The 19,099-nt window shown below is 48.3% G+C and overlaps 1 protein-coding gene across 7 annotated transcripts in view; it reads right to left on the bottom strand.

The window, feature by feature from the left end:
* The window catches only part of LOC139269044 (unconventional myosin-XVIIIb-like), a 452,517-nt gene that overhangs the window by 157,768 nt on the left and 275,650 nt on the right, over positions 1–19,099 (bottom strand). For all 7 annotated transcript variants that reach the window (XM_070888021.1, XM_070888023.1, XM_070888024.1 and 4 more), the window contains 2 exons: positions 10,274–10,393; positions 4,759–4,861 (listed from right to left, as the gene is read on the bottom strand). In XM_070888021.1, coding sequence (XP_070744122.1) covers positions 4,759–4,861; positions 10,274–10,393 — 223 coding nt within the window. The remainder of the gene's footprint in view (positions 1–4,758; positions 4,862–10,273; positions 10,394–19,099) is intronic.

The raw sequence follows: 19,099 nt of genomic DNA, 5'->3' as shown, positions 1-19,099 counted from the left end.
GTGATCTTAACTGAAAACTTTAAAGTTTGATATAAAAATATTTTTATTAAAGTTAAGTTGTGATAGATAGATTTCTAGAAACAAAAGGCATCAAGGGGTATGGGGAAAAAGCGGGAATATGGTGTTGAGACAGAGGATCAGCCATGATCATATTGAATGGCGGTGCAGACTCGAAGGGCCAAATGGCCTACTCCTGCTCCTAGTTTCTATATGTCTATGTTTCTAAGTACAAACAAGTGTTAAACTTTGGAATAAATTATATTTTAAATTATAACTGAATCATTTCCATTATTTGTTCCATTAACACAACACATTATGGAACAGGTCCAAATAGTAAACATGGTCCATGTGGAATAGTTGCCGCTGAGCCTTCAGGCAGCAAAGCGTTCACGGATGAGCTGCTGGCGCAAGGCTCGAGCAATCGTTAAAGGGGCACGACAGCCCGCCCTCCTCCACCGTCGTGCTCCGGGTTCAGGTAGTTGCATGGCCTCCTCCTCCTCCTCGTCATCTGCATCTTCCTCCTCATCATCAGCCACTCTCACCTCAGGTGGGTCTTCTACAACCAGCTGCTACTGCCTCATGGTGGCTAAGTTATGCAGCACACAACAGTGAACTGACCGACAATCTCAGGGGAATATTGCAAGTAGCCTCCGGAATGGTCCAGGCATAGGAAATGCTGTTTCAAGATGCCAGTGGTGCTCTCTATTATGCTGCGCGTTGCAATGTGTGACATGTTGTATTCCCGGTCAACTTCCGTCCGGGTTACGCGTAGGGGCGTCATGAGCCAGGTGGCAAGGACGTACCCTTTGTCTTCCAGCAGCCAGCTCTGCCCTTCTGGCTGCTGCTGAAACATGGCAGATAAGAACATAAGAAATAGGAACAGGAGTAGGCCATACGGCCCCTCGAGCCTGCTCCGCCATTCAATAAGATCATGGCTGATCTGATCATGGACTCAGCTCCACTTCCCCGCCCGCTCCCCATAACCCCTTATTCCCTTATCGTTTAAGAAACTGTCTATTTCTGGCTTAAATTTATTCAATGTCCCAGCTTCCACAGCTCTCTGAGGCAGCGAATTCCACAGATTTACAACACTCCAAGAGAAAACATTTCTCCTCACCTCAGTTTTAAATGGGCGACCCCTTATTTTAAGATCATGCCCTCTAGTTCTAGTCTCCCCTATCAGTGGAAACATCCTCTCTGCAGCCACCTTGTCAAGCCCTCTCATAATCTTATACATTTCGATAAGATCGCCTCTCATTCTTCTGAATTCCAATGAGTAGAGGCCCAACCTACTCAACCTTTCCTCATAAGTCAACCCCCTCATCTCCGAAATCAACCTAGTGAACCTTCTCTGAACTGCCTCCAAAGCAAGTATATCCTTTTGTAAATATGGAAACCAAAACTGCACGCAGTATTCCAGGTGCGGCCTCACCAATACCCTATATAGCTGTGGAAACAATCTCTCTGTATACACTCTTATCAAAACCTTTCTTAATTTTAAAGACCTCTATTAGGCCACCCCTCAGCCTTCTTTCAAGAGAAAGGAGACCCAGCCTGTTCATCCTTTCCTGATATGTATATCCTCGCATTTCTGATACCATCCTTATGGGTCTTCTCTGCACCCTCGCCGGTGCATCTATATCCTTTTAATAATATGGCGACCAGAACTGTACGCAGTACTTCAAGTGTGGTCTAACGTCTCCAGTCGTCTTGGTTAACCCTTGCCACTGGATCAAGACCTAGCTCTGTCAAGCCCGTGTAGTGGCTGGTGTGCAACAGCCAACACATGTTAAAAAAATCCATGCACTGGCATCTTCCACCCTTCAACATGTAGTTCGGGACTTGGAATATTAGGTCCTTTATTGAAACACCTGAGAACTCATTCCTTTTTAGAGTGGAAGCAAGTCATCCTTGATACGAGGAACTGCCCAAGTAGAATATAGCTGTAGCAAGATTTCCCTGCTTTTATACTCCATCCCCTTTGCAATAAAGGCCAAGATTCCATTGGCCTTCCTGATCACTTGCTGCATACTATCCTTTTGTGTTTCATGCACAAGTACCCCCAGATATAGCGCTCTCGCACAGGGTATCTTGCATCAACTGACATGATGCGATACATGTCATTACAGACGATCTGCACATTAACGGAGTGGAAGTCTTTTCTGTTCCTGTACATCTCGGAATGCTCCAAAGATGCAAGGTGATGTGGGTACAATCAATGCAGCCCTGTACCTTTGGGAAGCTAGCAATCCTGGAGAAGCCCACAGCCCTGTCACGCATTGCCTGCGTGCTCATGGGGAACTTTATGTAGTCATTCCTCCGGGCATATAGTGCAGCAGTCACCTGCCAAATGCAGATATGTGTTGCATGTTGAGAAATGGTGCACACATCCCCAGTTGTGGCCTGGAATTATCCAAATGCATAAAATGAAAGTGCAGCTGTAACCTTCACTTCAACTGACAAAGCAATCCTCCTGACGCTTCTAGGTCTGATTTTACTAACTCACAAATCTCGGTTACAACTTATTTGCGGAAACGCAGCCTTCTCACACAGATTGCATCACTCAGTTGCAGGTATGAACGCCTGTCTCGATGTACCCGACGTGGGTAAGGCCTTCTGCCCATCATCCTACGTGCTCTGAGGTTCCTCATGCGATGACGTTGAATCAATCGTCTCCTCCGCAGCACCATCATGCAGAAGGCTTGTACGAGGTATGGCATTGTCAATATTGCCCCCGTGATTACATTGTACCTTTGTAAGAAGCTCAAAACAGCAGGACAAAGGACTTAAACCTTTTTTCCTCCCTCTCTCTCTCCCCAAGGTGCACGCCCTATGGACCACACCCTGGTCTGCGTATGCGCAATAGGCTTGCTTAGAACGGAAAGCTAGGCATTCAATGAAGACATTTGGGGCAACAAAGTCTAATGCAATTCTTTAATTTTTTAATTTTTTTCCAAAGTATCACCCCACCATCGACCGAACGTCTCCTCATCAGGCTCGAGGGTCGGACGGCAGAATCGTTCCCTCACCCAGACACAGGGGCTTGACATCCACCACCTCCGCCACCCCCTCAACCTCCCCCCCCCCCCAACCTGGGCTTCTTTTGAAGCTGCTGTATGTATAAGGGTTCTCTACCCTTCAGTTCGGCTTCCACACCCCCCACCAAACGGGCTTCTTTTGAAGCCAAGCCCGAGCCCCTGTGTCCGGGTGAGGGATCGATTCTGCTGGCCGACACTCCGACCCTCCAGCCCAGTGCGGAGACGTTTGGTGGCGGTGTGGTACTTCGAAAAAAATCAAAAGTTAAAGAATTGCATTAGACTTCCATTATCTCCCTTTTGACTTCCAAAAAATTAAGCTCCACGATGCATATTCTTTGTCTTCTTGACTTCCTCCAAATCTTCGGCTGAAAACAATGGCGTCTTTCTGTGACAATTTTTTTAATGTGCGCTGGTTTTTCTTAAGTGCCCAGAAGATTTTTTTGGGAGTGGTCACATACGCCGTCCTAGGAAAAATGTAATTTGGCCAAACTTGCATAAATGTGAAAAACTGGCAATGGACATCAGGTTACGCCTCCATGACGCAAAAAAATACTAACCTAAAAAAAAACATCATAACTGAGTTCTGGTGCAGAAACTTTGGGGAAACCTGGATATTTTAATTTATGCCAAAAGAAGCGGAGCAGATAACTGGGGAAAATTGAGCCCGTAAATTGGGCAGTTTGTGCAATGGGTGGCCAACCTGCAATGCCACTTTTACGTGTGCCACTCCCATAGGCTCCCTGCGTGCGCCAGCACAGCTCAGTTGGTAGAATTCTCTCCACTGGGTCAGCAGATTGTGGATTTGAACCCCAGACCAGTACTTGACCTCAGCATTTAGGCGGGCACCCCACTGCAGTACTGAAGGAGTGTTGCACTGCAAAGCAGGATGTTAAACAGAGGCCCTTGTCCACTGGGTCAGGCGGAGGCTACAGATCCACTTGGTAAAGGTGGACAAGTAAGTTCTCTGTGTGTCTTGGCCAAAGTTCCTCCCGCAACTAGCACCACACACCTACTGGTCACCCACCTTTGTCCCTGACTGCTCACATAGAAAGGCTGTCACATTTGTGTACATAAAGGACTTCAGTGTGTGAAGATTTCAGGGACGTTTTTTAACATACTGATAAGATAGTGCAAGATCCTGCAAATCCCATGGGAGGACAGACGCACCAACGTCAGTGTTCTCGATCAGGCCAACATCCCAGCATCGAAGCACTGACCACACTCGACCAGCTCCATTGGGCAGGCCACATTGTTCGCAAGACTCCCAAAACAAACGCTCCACTCGGAACTCCTACACGGCAAACAAGACCCAGGTGGGCAGAGGAACCATTTCAAGGACACCCTCAAAGCCTCCTTGATAAAGTGCAACATCCCCACCGACACCTGGGAGTCCCTGGCCAGAGACTGCCCTAAGTGGAGGAAGAGCATCTGGGAGGAGGCTGAGCACCTTGAATCTCGTCGACGAGAGAATGCAGAAAGCAAGCGCAGGCAGCGGAAGGAACGTGCGGCAAACCAGTCCCACCCACCCCTTCCTTCAACCACTGTCTGTCCCACCTGTGACAGAGACTGTAATTCCCGTATTGGACCGTACAGTCACCTGAGAACTCACTTTTGGAGTGGAAGCAAGTCTTCCTCGATTTCGAGGGACTGTCTATGGTGATAACAGGTATATAAATGCAATTCTCTCTTTACATTACCGTATCTCGTTAAGCTGTTTTACCTGTCGCTGGTGGTCCCAGCTCCCTCATCTGCAATTGCTGCTGAATTTCCGCCAGCTGCTTCTCCACAGAGTTTAAATTCTTCACCACCTTCTCATACTTAGCCTACGAACAGAAAAAAAACACACACACACACACACACGCATAAAGAGAGAGAAACATTGGATTAATTATCTAGCCAACACAAAGTTCAGCATTTGGCCTAAGTCACACTGGAAGATACAGCAGTTGAAGCTAAGAATGCAACAAAACAAATGCTTTCATTACCATAACAGCCAGAGAAGAGATGAAAACCAGAGCAGATCCAAATGGCTTGAAACTCAGCACAAAAAGATTCTGAATGACTACTTCCTTCATGTACTGACACGAGCAACAGGCCCTCTCCAAACAAATATATCTCAAGTGCAATCATTGACTTTGTTATTGCTCTGTTGGAGGTGCCATCTTTCAGATGAGATGTTAAACCGAGACGTCGGCCTCTCAGGTGGGCATAAAAGATCACACAGCACTATTTCGAAGAAGAGCAGGGGAGTTATCCCCGGTGTCCTGGGCCAATATTTATCCCTCAATCAACATAACAAAAACAGCTTATCTGCTCATTATCACATTGCTGTTTGTGGGAGCCTGCTGTGTGCAACTTGGCTGCCGCGTTTCCTACATTACAACAGTGACTACACTCCAAAAGTACTTCATTGGCTGCAAAGCACTTTGAGACGTCCGTGAAAGGTGCTATATAAATGCAAGTCTTTCGTTTTAACTTTGTTATCAATGAGATGGAAATCCTAGTCAGCCTAAATGGGCTTAAAATGAATAATTTCCAAGGGTTAAATGGCATTTATTCCAGATTGCTGAGAGACGAGTGAACAATTTTATGAAGCACTGACAATCATTGGACAGATGGACACTGCCAGTAGATTGGCGTCAGGCTCCATATCAATAAAAGGGCGATAAAACAGACACAGGCAACTACAGTCCTATTAGTCTTCCATGTAAAACAAAACCAGAGATGGGACAGCATCAATGGTGCATTATGTCCCAATGTTAGGGAGGGTTTGCTCCTTGGTCAGTATCCAGAGGGGCCTGATGGAAAGAACTTGTGTCGTCAACTTGATGATGTCCATACAACCTACCTCAGAAGGCACTCCTCACTGATTCATTATTTTGCATTTCCCACAACAGTCACCCTGTAGCATTTCTGAGCGCAGTCAGTGCCTGTTGCTTTAAGCTCATGCTCACGAGGAACTGGGCTGAGATGGCCCAATATCTAGGACTTGTTAGACTGGGCTACATTTGAACAACAGCCCTCAAAGAGACAAAGGCCAATGACTTTCGCACTGAGCCAATTCTGCCTGTAGTTTCCAGTGAGTTATTGTGAGATGCAAGTAATGGAGAAGACATCGACAAAAAGAGAATTATAAACAGGGCATGCATTTTTCCTTCCAACTTACTGTGCTCTCCTTATCTCAAAGTGTTTACTCACTGATGGAATACAGTTTCAACAGCAAACATGCAGCCTCTGGCCCAGTGTCAGCCGTGGTTCAGTGGGTGACACCCTCGCCCGAAAGTTGCAGATTCAAGTCCTGCAACGGACTTGAGCACAAAAATCTAAGTTGACACTGCAGGAGGGAGTGCAGCACTGTCGGAAGTGCCGTCTTTCAGATGAGATGTTAAACTGAAGGCCCTGTCTGCCCTCTCAAGTGGATGTAAAAGATCCCGTGGCACTGTTTGTGGAAGCAAATTGGCTGCTGTGCTTCTTATATTGCAACAGTGACTACACTTCAAAAGGTACTTTTTAAAAATTATTCGTTCGTGGGATTTGGGTGTCACTGGTAAGGCCAGCATTTATTGCCCATCCCTAATTGCCCTCGAGAAGGGGGTGGTGAGCCGCCTTCTTGAACCGCTGCAGTCCGTGTGGTGAAGCTTTTCCCACAGTACTGTTAGGAAGGGAGTTACTGGATTTTGACCCGCCGACGATGAAGGAACGGCGATATATTTCCGTGCTTCAATGACTGTAAAGCGCTTTGGGACATTGAGGTTGTGATCGGCGCTATATAAATGCAAGGCTTTCTTCCTTGTCCACGCTTCATGTAGATGATGTGAGTCAGGAGGATATTTTACTGCGGTGAGTGGGGCGGGGAGGGGTATTACAACCGTGTCTCATACGCACACTTCCGACAGGAATCGCCAGACCTGGAATGGGAAAACCGACCGATTTCCCCTCCGATAACTGAGGCAGATTCTAGCGCACTTACCAATGCTGCAGCTGAGATGAACTAGTTCAGTGCAGACCAGAAATTAAACCTGGGATAATCCATTCACTAACCAGCCTGAGTCATTCGGGAGCCCCAGCACTGAGTAATATATCAAAGGCTGTGACTTGCCGGTGGATATTAGAGAGAAGTATTTTGCATATCGTGTTAGATTTTACAAATTAGCGCTCCCAACTCAGAGCCTTGGATGAGGGAAGCGCACTGGGAATTCAAGGGCAAAGGTCAGCACACCCGCAGAATATTTGTCCACTTATTTCAATAGATAAAACATTGAGCTGGCTGCACTGAAATCCACGTTCCAAGTTCCAGATCTGCACTTGCATCCAACGAAGCTCTGCCCTGGAAATACTAATTCTTCAAACCTGCTCTCCTTATCACAATTAATGAAGGAGCCATCAAGAATTATAGCTGGCATTGCGGTTTATTAGAAAATGTTTTGGTAAAGGGGTTTACTGCGCTTAATCCCACGGAGCTTTGGAAGTGTTTGGAGACCATAATTAAAGGGCAGGCAAACCACACAACCGTCAATCTGTTCAATGCTCATATCACGATTCAAAGATTCATCGTCTGAGAGGTGGCTCTCATGACTCAAAGTTACTGCTGAGCCAGAATCGAGGTTACTGCACACCAGCGTACAAAACGATGGGCGAGAACGGCCATCTCCGGACACATTCCCCAGTCTTCCGCACGGCCGGATGTGTTTGCCGCCATTGCAGCTCGCCTGCTAATTTAAATGGAAGAAAAAGAAACAAGGACCTGCATTTATATAGCGCCTACACGACCTCAGGACGTCCCAAAGCGCTTCACAGCCAATGAAGTACTTTTCTGAAATGTCTTCTTAGACAGTTCCCCCCCCCCCCCCCCACCCTCTCCGCTCCCCGGGGTCGAGGATGACTTGCTTCCACGTTAACATGAGTTCTAAGGTGACTGATGAGACTGATGTGGGACCTACAGTCTCTGTCACAGGTGGGGCAGACGGGGGTTGGAGGGATGGGTGGGTGGGGGGGGGCTTGATTTGTCGTACGCTCCTTCCGCTGTTTGTGCTTGGCCTCCGCGTGCTCCCGGCGAAGAGCCTCGAGGTGTTTGGCTCCTTCCCGGGTGCTTCTCCTCCACTTTGAGCGGCCTTGGGCCAGAGATTCCCAAGAGTCGGTGGGGATGTTACGTTTTTTCAAGCAGGCTTTGTGGGTGTCCTTGAAGCGTTTTCTCTGCCCTCCTGGGGCTCGCTCACCATGACGGAGCTCGGAGCAGAATTGTTTTAGGAGTCTAGTATTGGGCATGTGGACAATGTGGCCTGTCCTTTGGAGCTGATCGAGCGTGGTCAATGCCTCGATGCTGGGGATGTTGGCCTGAGAACACTGACGTTGATGCCCCTATCCCGCCAATGGATTTGCAGGATTTTGCGGAGGCAGCGTTGGTGGTACTTCTCCAGTGCTTTGAGGTGCCTATTGTACATAGTCCATGTCTGAAGCATATAGGAGGGCGGGTATCACTACTGCTCTGTAGACCATGAGCTTAAGTGTAGTCACTGCTATGATGTAGGAAACACGAACATAGTGGTTATGTTACTGGACTAATGATCCAGCAACATGAGTTCAAATCCCACCACAGCAGCTGGGGAATTTAAGTTCAGTTAATTAAATAAATCTGGAATTAAAAAGCCAGTATCAGTACTGGTGACCATGAAACTACCGGATTGTCGTAAAAATCCATCTGGTTCACTGATTTCCTTTAGGGAAGGTAATCTGCCATCCTTACCCGGTCTGGCCAATATGTGACTCCAGACCCACAGCAATGTGGTTGACTCTTAACTTCCCTCTGAAATGGCCCAGCGAGACACTCAGTTGTATTCAAGAAGGCAGCTCACCATCACCTTCTCAAGGGCAATTAGGGATGGGCAATAAATGCTGGCCTTGCCAGCGACGCCTACATCGCATGAATGAATAAAGAAAAATGCGCTAACCAAGTTTCGCACAGCAAGCTCCCACACACAGCAATGTGATAATGACCAGATAATCTGTTTTAGTGATTTTGTTCGAGGCAAAAATATTGGCCAGGGCACCGGGGGATAACTCCCCTGCTTTTCTTCAAAATAGCGCCATGGGATCTTTTACATCCACCTGAGAGAGCAGACGGGGCCTGGGTTTAACATCTCATCTGAAGGACGGCACCTCCGACAGTGCAGCACTCCCTCAGCACTGTACGGGGAGTGTCAGCCTAGATGTTGGTGCCCAAGTCCCTGGACTGGGACTTGAACCCACAACCTTCTGACTCAGAGGCGAGGATGCTACCCACTGAACCTCAGCTGACCCTGACCTCACAATGATAGGGGATGGGGCCTCTTTGCTGCTGGAATGGGTGGCTGGCCAAAGGTCAAAATTTCCTTCCCCCCCGCCACCCCATGTAAGGCCACAGTGCTCCACTTAATGATGTCCTCGCCCAACATCTACGATGGCCTTCTGATGCTCAGTTTCCGAGTCACAGACAAGGAATGGTGAATGAAGTTAGATCTCAGAAGCCTGCCAGCAATAGAAGGTAACAAAAAGAATCAATTGCCGGAAAAAATACTAGAAATTAAAAAAATATTGCATATAAATCTGTCCTCATAGACAACATGGCAGAATTTGAGTTCCTTTTCAGAGAAGGATATTCCAGAGAATGCCTCAAAACTTCCCAATGTGGTTTCTTTTCTTGTGTTTGTGATATTATAAGAACATTTTCTCAGGCTCCGCCCCTTCCTATCTCTGCAATCTCCTCCAGCCCCACAACCCCCCCACCCCCCACCCCCGAGATGTCTGCGCTCCTCTAATTCTGCCCTCTTCAGCATCCTGATTATAATCGCTCCACCATTGGTGGTCGTGCCTTCAGCTGACAAAGCCCTAAACTCTGGGACTCCCTCCCTAAACCTCTCTCTTTCCTCCTTCAGGACGCTTCTTAAAACCTACCTCTTTGACCAAGTTTCTGCCCCAATACCCCCTCATGTGGCTCGGTGTCAAACTGTGTTTTCTAATGTTCCTGTGGAGCACCTTGGGAGGTTTTACTATGTCGAAGGTGCTACAGAGAGATAAGTTGTTGCTGTTATTGGGAAAAAGATATTTGGCAACACCAATCAAAAATGTCATTGTTTTTTTGAGAGGCAGAGAGAATGTTGTAGAATTAATGCAGGTTCACAGAGAAATAATTTCCAGTCCCAAACATATCGATGATCATATTTTCAGATGAGTCGATTGGACACGGTGCGGTTTCTCACCTGCATCCCCTTTAGTTCCTGTGTGAGTCGCAGTCTTTCGGCGCGCTCGCTCTCCAGGACCCGGCAGGCCACATCACCCTTAAAACGTTCGTCCGACAGCTCTGCCGTCAGGTCGGCAATCTGCAGAAATGACCGCAAAATTAGAAGAGGACAGAGAACAACAACCAACCTTCAGCCACCCCAGATCATTTCCACTGGAGTCGGTTCCCGATCAACACAGAACTGGTCCAACTAAGAAAGACTTGCATTTATATAGTGCCTTTCACAACCGCCGGATGTCTCAAAGCGCTTTACAGCCAATGAAGTACTTTTGGAGTGGAGTCACTATTGTAATGTGGGAACCGCGGCAGCCAATTTGTGCACAGCAAGCTTCCACAAACAGTATCGGTCTAATGACCAGATAATCTGTTTCTGTTATGTTGATTGATAAATATTGGCCAGGCCACCGGGGATAACTCCCCTGCTCTTCTTTGAAATAGTGCCATGGGATCATTTACATCTACTTGAGAGAGCAGACTTGAACCCACAAACTTCTGACTCAGAGGCCAGAGCGCTACCCACTGAGCCACAGCTGACACCTTGGAATAATTTACCCAGAGAGTGGTTAGAACATGGAACTTGCTTGCACAAGGATTAGGAACAGCATGGATGCAGTTAAGGGCAAGCTAAATAAGTACATTAGGGAGAAAGGAATAGAAGGGTATGCTGATAGAGTTAGATGAGGTAGAGTAGGAGGAGGTTTGTGTGGAGCATAAAGACCATCATGGACCAGTTGGGCTGAATGGCCTGTTTCTGTGCTATAATTTCTATGCTTATAATTTCTATGCTATAATTTCTATGTAATATTCCTGTACTTTTGCTCACTCCTCTCTTGGCTCTTGCTGGGGCGTGGGTGTACTGGTATCATGCACCCAACACAAATCCTAAATGATCATTCCTCTTTTTTCAGTCTAGGCTGGGGTGATGGCGAGCTATTCAGCTGTGGTGGGACTTCCAGACAAGCACAAGCTCGATGTTCACATGCTTGCACTTCCTACAAGGAGTCACTGGGTGGCGATCAGGAGTAGACACCTGCTTCATGTTTGGCCCCCCCCGCTCAATAACCCAGGGTGCAGGACCAGGAGCAATGGGACCGAGCTTCGATACCACCCTGGCCAAGATCAACCAACTCAGCACAGACCAGGGATCAGACTGGAACTTTTCCTGGTCTTTAAGACTCAGCTACTCACTGGACGGGCCAACAAATCCAACAGTGAAGAAACCAAATATAGACCTTTAACATGCCCCAGATATTTCCTTCCGATTTCCACAGGGATGGAATCCCAAGCATAAAACGCCTGCTATTATCTAGTTTAGCCTGCTGCGTCAACACACTAAATGTAGTCGGTTCACTGCCAGATGGCCACAGGACGTGCAAATATTTTAGAGTCCTGGTAGATTTTACAGAAGATGCCACAAATATTGTGAGTGTTTCATTTTTAAATGGAGTTGCGGCTTCAAAACGGGCCATCTCACACGCGTGACTAGTGGGGTGCTGCAGGGATCAGTGCTGGGTCCTCAACTATTTACAACCTATATTAATGACTTGGCTGAAGGGACCGAGTGTAATGTAGCCAAGTTTGCTGATGATACAAAGATGGTTGGGAAAGCAAATTGTGAGGAGGACACAAAAAATCTGCAAAGGGATATAGACAGGCTAAGTGAGTGGGCAAAAATTTGGCAGATGGAATATAATGTGGGAAAATGTGAGGTGACAGAAAAAATAGAAAAGCAAATTCTAATTTAAATGGAGAAAAATTGCAAAGTGCTGCAGTACAGAGGGACCTGGGGGCATGTGCATAAAACACAAAAAGTGAGTATGCAGGTACAGCAAATCAGGAAGGCAAATGGAATGTTGGCCTTTATTGCAAGGGGGATTGAGTATAAAAGCATAGAAGTCCTGCTACAACTGTACAGCGTATTGGTGAGGCCACACCTGGAGTACTGCGTGTAGTTTTGGTCTCCGTATTTAAGGAAGGATACTTGCATTGGAGGCTGTTCAGAGAAGGTTCACTAAATTATTCCGGAAATGAGTGGGTTGACTTATGAAGGTAGGTTGGGGCTATACACATTGGAGTTCAGAAGATTGAGAGGTGATCTTATTGAAACATATAAGATAATGAGGGGGTTCGACAAGGTGGATGCAGAGAAGATATTTCCACTCATAGGGGAAACTAAAACTAGGGGACATAGTCTCAGAATAAGGGGCCACCCATTTAAAACTGAGATGAGGAGGAATTTCTTCTCGCAGAGGGTTGTAAATCTGTGGAATTCTCTGCCCCAGAGAGCTGCGGAGGCTGGGTCATTGAATATATTTAAGCCAGAGATCGGCAGATTTTTGAGCGATAAGGGAATAAAGGGTTATGGGGAGCGGGCAGGGAAGTGGAGCTGAATCCATGATCAGATCAGCCACGATCTTATTAAATGGCTCGAGGGGCCAGGTGGTCTACTCCTGCTCCTATTTCATATGTTCTTATGTTCTCATCGGACAATTTTAATTTGGAAAAATAGCAGCAGAGCAATGTTATGCCCAACTATATACGACCCAGCAGACTGCTGTGTTTTAAGGGTCTGGTTTGTGGTGCTGCTTGGTATAATCTTACGTTGTAACAGGTCAACTTTAGGAATTGGCAGAAGATCTGTGCACTGAGAGCATAGAGCTGGGAAAGGAACTACAGCAATAACAGGGTAACACCGCGCAGAAGTAACAGCGCATTTATATTGCGGTTTGAATTTACGATGTAGGTACAGAGTGGAACATAGGAAAGAAGTTTCCTCGAGCCTGTCCTGCTCCTGGCAACACTGAAGCAGCGGTGTGCGTGTGAGTTAGTACATGGGCAAACTGCTCAAAAATCACTTGCAGAATCGGGCTGAGCAATGTGCCCGACCTTGGGGAAAACGGCTCACACAGGCCAGGATTGCAAGAGCGACATCGCTACCCGATACAGGCAGGATCAGAAGATGCAGTCAGCTACATTGCTGCGTTGGCAAGTTATGTTTCCTGAAACCCCCTGGAAACTGACCTACATTGGCTCCCGGTCCAGTAACGCCTCGAATTTAAAATTCTCATCCTGGTGTTCAAAGCCCTCCATGGCCTTGCACCTCCCTAACTCTGAACCTCCTCCAGCCTCACAACCCTCCCGAGATCTCTGCACTCCTCCAATTCTGGCCTCTTGCGCATCTCCAATTTTCAGCGGTCCACCATCGGCGGCCGTGCCTTCAGCTACCGAGACCCCAAGCTGTGGATTTCTTTCTCTAAACCTCTCCGCACCTCCACCCCTCTCTCTCCCCTTTTAAGATGCTCTTTAAAGCCTGCCTTCTCAAGTGTCCTAATGTCTCCCTATGTGGCTCGGTGTCAAATTTTGATTGATAATCGCTCCTGCGCAGTGCCTGGGGACGTTTTACTATGTTAACGGCGCTATTTAAATGCAAGTTGTTGTTGGGGTCTCAGAGGCACTTGAGCCACATCCCACAGCCCCTGGAGACTCACAACGAGTAAAAATTTCCATGAACGAATATTTGAACTGGAGATTTATATTTGCCGAACTTCTAATATCTACAATAAAATGGCAAGCAGTTCTCTTTTTTTGACTGTAATTTATTCAAACAGCAGGTTCTTACTGCAAGGAGAATCTCATCAGAATTCACGAGCGTGTGCAGCCAAGTCCCCAGTCCCAGCCACAACGCAAGAAGACCAATTCCATCTGTAGGTAATTAACAGCTCGAAGCATCTGCTGCGATTCATCACAAATTCCAACCTCACTGCTTTAACCCTCTCCTACTCACACCTTCACACAGTTCCTCAGTGCAGCCAGAGACAGATCAACGCCACCGCACAGGTTTAATTGGGACAACGAGCGACAGAATGATTTTGCACCTGACTATACCCGACCCGGCAGACAGCTGCGTTTTCATGGGGCTGGGTTACGGCGCTGCCGGGTGTAATCGTAACAGGTTAACTTGGGGAACTGGCGGAGAATCTGTGCGTATGACCGATTGTAGAGAGCAGGGAAGACTGGCGGGGTGGGGGGTGGGGGGCAGGGGAGGAGAGAGACTGGGGGGGAGGGAGAGAGACTGGGGGGGGAGGGAGAGAGACTGGGGGGGAGGGAGAGAGTCTGGGGGGGGGAGGGAGAGAGACTGGGGGGGAGGGAGAGAGACTGGGAGGGAGGGAGAGAGACTGGGGGGGAGGGAGAGAGACTGGGGGGGAGGGAGAGAGTCTGGGGGGGGAGGGAGAGAGACTGGGGGTGAGGGAGAGACGGTGGCGGCGGGGAAGAGAGAGACTGGGTGTGGAGGGGGGAGAGAGAGATGGGGGGAGGGAGAGAGACGGTGGAGGCAGGGAAGAAAGAGAGACTGGGGGGAAGAAAGAGAGACTGGAGAGAAGAAAGAGATGGGGGGGGAAAAGAGAGAGAGAGAGACTGAGGGGAGGAGAGAGAGAGAGAGACTGGGGTGGGGGGGAGTAGAAGGGGGAGAAAGAGAGAGAGCATGGGAGGGACGGTGGGGAGAAGAGTGAGAGAGACTGGGGGGAGAGTGAGAGAGAGAGAGAGAGAGAGAGAGAGACTGGGGGAGGGACAGAGAGAGAGAGACTGGGGGAAGGGAGAGAGACAGAGACTGGGCGGAGGGAGAGAGACAGAGAGACTGGGGGGAGGTAGAGAGACAGAGACTGGGGGGAGAGTGAGAGAGAGAGAGAGAGACTGGGGGAGGGACAGAGAGAGAGAGACTGGGGGAAGAGAGAGAGACAGAGACTGGGCGGAGGGAGAGAGACAGAGACTGGGGGGAGAGAGAGAGAGAGAGAGACTGGGGGAGGGACAGAGAGAGAGAGACTGGGGGAAGGGAGAGAGACAGAGACTGGGTGGAGGGAGAGAGACAGAGAGACTGGGGGGAGAGTGAGAGAGAGAGAGAGAGGGAGAGAAACATGGGTGGGGGGAGAAGAGAGAGAGAGACTGGGGGAGAGAGAGGGGGGGTGGGGGCGGGGAGAGAGAGAGGGGAAGCAGGAGGGGGTATTGGAAGGGAGAGAGGAAACTCAGGGAAGACAGATCATGTTCTTCCAGCCCCCTTTCTCGGAAAGCTGGGTGCCTGTGACAGGGGAACAATGTGCAGAAGTAGCACAGTTACAGTGCGGTTGGAACCAGGAGGTAGACACAGGGTGCCAGTGGATACACTGAAGCAACGGTGTGCGTGTGAGTCAGCACGCGGGCCACTGCTCAAAAATCACAGTTTATCCCCCCAGCATTTTGTTCGTGAGGAAGCGGGTTGAATAAGTTAGAAGTAAGGAGGTGCTTCGCCTGTGCTATTTGGGTCAGTCGCTGCTATTGAATGACTGCTTTCAGCATCCAGGTCACAGATATAAAGCACCAACAGCGTTTTGCTCCAATATCAACGTCTATTTTTACAAGGCAGGTCCTTAGTGCATTAGTTATTAATGGTAGAATGTGCTAATGTAAAGGGGAGGGAATGTGGGAGCGCGGGGGAGAGAACTGGTACAGCACATTTCAATATTTCCTTTTTAGCTCCAGGACCAGTGTTAGACTGCAGCGCAGACAGTTGGAGGCGGTCTCTGCTGCTGTACCTTGGTTCAGCTGAGAGCACTTTTTGGGTAAGAGGCTGTGTGTGTCAAGTGTCCCCCCCACCCCGATCCGTTCCCCACTCTCCTCCACCCTCCCCCCCAACAAGCATCACCCGAATTGATTCTCCAATGCAGTACTAAGAGAGCGATGCATCATTAGTGGTGCCGCTTTTCAAAGGAGACGTTAAGCCAAGGGCCCGGCTGCTTATTCAGGTGCATGTCGAAGATTCTTCACACAATGGGTAGCAAAACCTGGAACTCTCTCCAACAAAAGGATGTGATAGAGTGGATGCAGAGAGAATGTTTCCACTTGTGGGGAAGAGCATAACTAGAGGCCATCAATATAAGATCGTCACCAAGAAATCCAACAGGGAATTCAGCAGAAACTTCTTTACCCAGAGAGTGGTGAGAATGTGGAACTCGCTACCACAGGGAGTGGTTGAAGCGAATAGTATCGATGTATTTAAGGGGAGGCTAGACAAGCATATGAGGGAGAAGGGAATAGAGGGTTATGCTGGTAGAGTTAGATGAGGAAAGACGTGAGGAGGCTCGAGTGGAGCATAAACGCCGGCATGGACTGGTTGGGCCGAATAGCCTGTGTTATATAAGAACATAAGAATTATGAGCAGCAGTAGGCCATTCGGCCCCTTGAGTCTGCTACATACCCTATATAAAAGGCTGTTGAGGCTGGGGGTCAACTGACACTTTCAAAACTGAGGTTGATAGATTTCTGTTGGGCAAGGGTATGAAGGGTTATGGAACCAAGGCAAGTAGATGGAGTCAAGAGACAGATCAGCGATGATCTCACTGAATGGTGGAACAGGCTCGAGGGGCTGAATGGCCTCCTGCTGTTGCTATCTTCCTATCCCTTGGCACTATTTGAAGACGAGCAGGGAATTCTGGTCAATGTTCCAGCCTCAACCAACACAATCAAACTAGATTAACTGGTCATTCATCTCATTGTGATTCATGGGGCAAAATGGCTGCCGCTGTCATCTACAGCACTACCAGAAAATCATTGGTTGTATGAAGAGCTTTGAGATCATTAGGTGACACGGTAAGGTGCGACAGGTCTGCGCCCCGCCTCAGCTTATCCGCTGCTGAAACCCTCATCCAGGCCTTTGTTACCTCTAGGCTTGACCATTCCAACGCACTCCTGACTGGCCTCCCACATTCTACCCTTCGTAAATTGGAGCTGATCCAAAACCTGGCTGCCCATGTCCTAACCCGCAGCAAGTCCCGTTCACCCATCACCCCTGCGCTCGCTGACCTACACTGGCTTTCGGTTATGCAACGACTCGATTTCAAAATTCTTATCCTTGTTCTCAAATGGCCTCGCCCCCTCCTTATCTCTGTAATCTCCTCCAGCCCCATAACCCTCTCCCCCCAGAAGTCTGCACTCCTCTAATTCTGTCCTCTCGAGCATCACTGATTATAATCGCTCCACCATCGGTGGTCGTGCTTTCTGCTGCCTAGGCCCCAAGCTCTGGAACTCCCTCCCTAAACCTCTCCGGCTCTCTACCTCTCTTTCCTCCTTCAAACCTACCTCTTTGACCAAGCTTTTGGTCACCTGCCCTAATTTCGCCTTATGCGGCTCAGTGTCAAGTGTCTTGGGACTGCTTACTACGTTAAAGGCGCTATATAAATATAAATTGTTGCTGACATATTTCTTTCAACCCAGTTCTTACTCTCCATAACTTTGGCTACAATTCAGCACTACATTGGCACTGAAGGTTTAACATTCCCTAGCATCATTATCATTCATTTCGACATGCACAAACTCATATACACAGCAAATTCCATGAATAACATTTGCTCAGATGGTTTTACATTTGTATTATTTTAGGGGCTCAAACCATCGCAACATTAATGACACAGCCGTGGTTTAGTGTTTCGCATACAGCGGCTCCGTCTGTTCCTGTTTAATCAGCAACCAGTTGGCCCTGGCAATTTGCTTCGCCGAACAGATGCCGTGTCCTTTTTTTTTGAATTCTGGTAATGCCAGTAAACATGCAAAGCCTTTTCAGGATTGGGAGTTGTAGTATTGAATGGAGATGCTAGATGTTCTACCGTGTCTGGGGGAACAGCGAAAGCTGCCATCGGCCTCCAATGACGCAAACAACGCTGTCACAAGCTGGTGGGTGTTGCAGTATCACCATCGCTGGACCTGCAGTTTTAGCGCTGAACTAAGAGGGAGGAATAGGTTCCAGTCTCCCATAATCGGAGGTTTGCATTTCCCACACCTGCCGTCCTTATCGCTCTTTCAAAGGATCCTTTTGTGTGATATATTCTTACCACGGCAAGGTACAGCCCGAGCTGGTGCAGGAGGGCGACGACAGCCAAGAGGGATGTCATCAAGGTCCAGGTCGGTGATTGGAGCGTGGGTAGATACAGCAGGAGTGGTGAGGTCGGGGCGAAGGAGCGGTGAGAGATTGTAGAGGGGCGTGATCGAGGCCGAGGAGAGGCGTGAGTTCGGGGCCCAGAAGAGGCGAGGGCCCAGGGGCAGCACAGGCCAGCCCACACTGCGATATGTGCGCGCACTAGGTCCGTGCAGCAGAGCTGGCCTCCAGTCATCTTGGTTAATCCTTGCCACTGGACCAAGACCTGCCTCTGTCAAGCCCGTGTGGTGGCTGGTCTGCAATGGCCACCACACAATAAAAAAATCCATGCACAGGCATCTTCCACCCTACACTATGTAGTTCAGGACCTGGAATATTAGGTCCTTCATTGAAACACCTGTGAACTCATCCCTTTTTGGCGTGGAAACAAGTCATCTTCATTTCGAGGGAGTGCCTATGAAGATATTCTTACGACATCACTAATAAGTACACTACACACTTCAACATTTAGGAAGGATAGACAGAAAGGAAAAGGAGGCGGGGTGGTGTTGCTGGTTAAAGAGGAAATTAATGCAATAGTAAGGAAGGACATTAGCCTGGATGATGTAGAATTGGTATGGGTGGAGCTACGGAATACCAAAGGGCAGAAAACGCTAGTGGGAGTTGTGTACAGACCACCAAACAGTAGTAGCGAGGTTGGGGACAGCATCAAACAAGAAATAAGGGATGTGTGCAATAGAGGTACTGCAGTAATCATGGGCGACATTAATCTACATATTGATTGGGCTAACCAAACTGTAGTAATGCGGTGGAGGAGGATTTCCTGGAGTGTATTAGGGATGATTTTCCAGACCAATATGTCGAGGAACCAACTAGAGAGCTGGC

This window comes from Pristiophorus japonicus, chromosome 8 (genome assembly GCF_044704955.1).
Source record: "Pristiophorus japonicus isolate sPriJap1 chromosome 8, sPriJap1.hap1, whole genome shotgun sequence".
Classification (NCBI taxonomy): domain Eukaryota; kingdom Metazoa; phylum Chordata; class Chondrichthyes; family Pristiophoridae; genus Pristiophorus; species Pristiophorus japonicus.
This window is presented reverse-complemented; position numbering and strand designations above follow the sequence as displayed.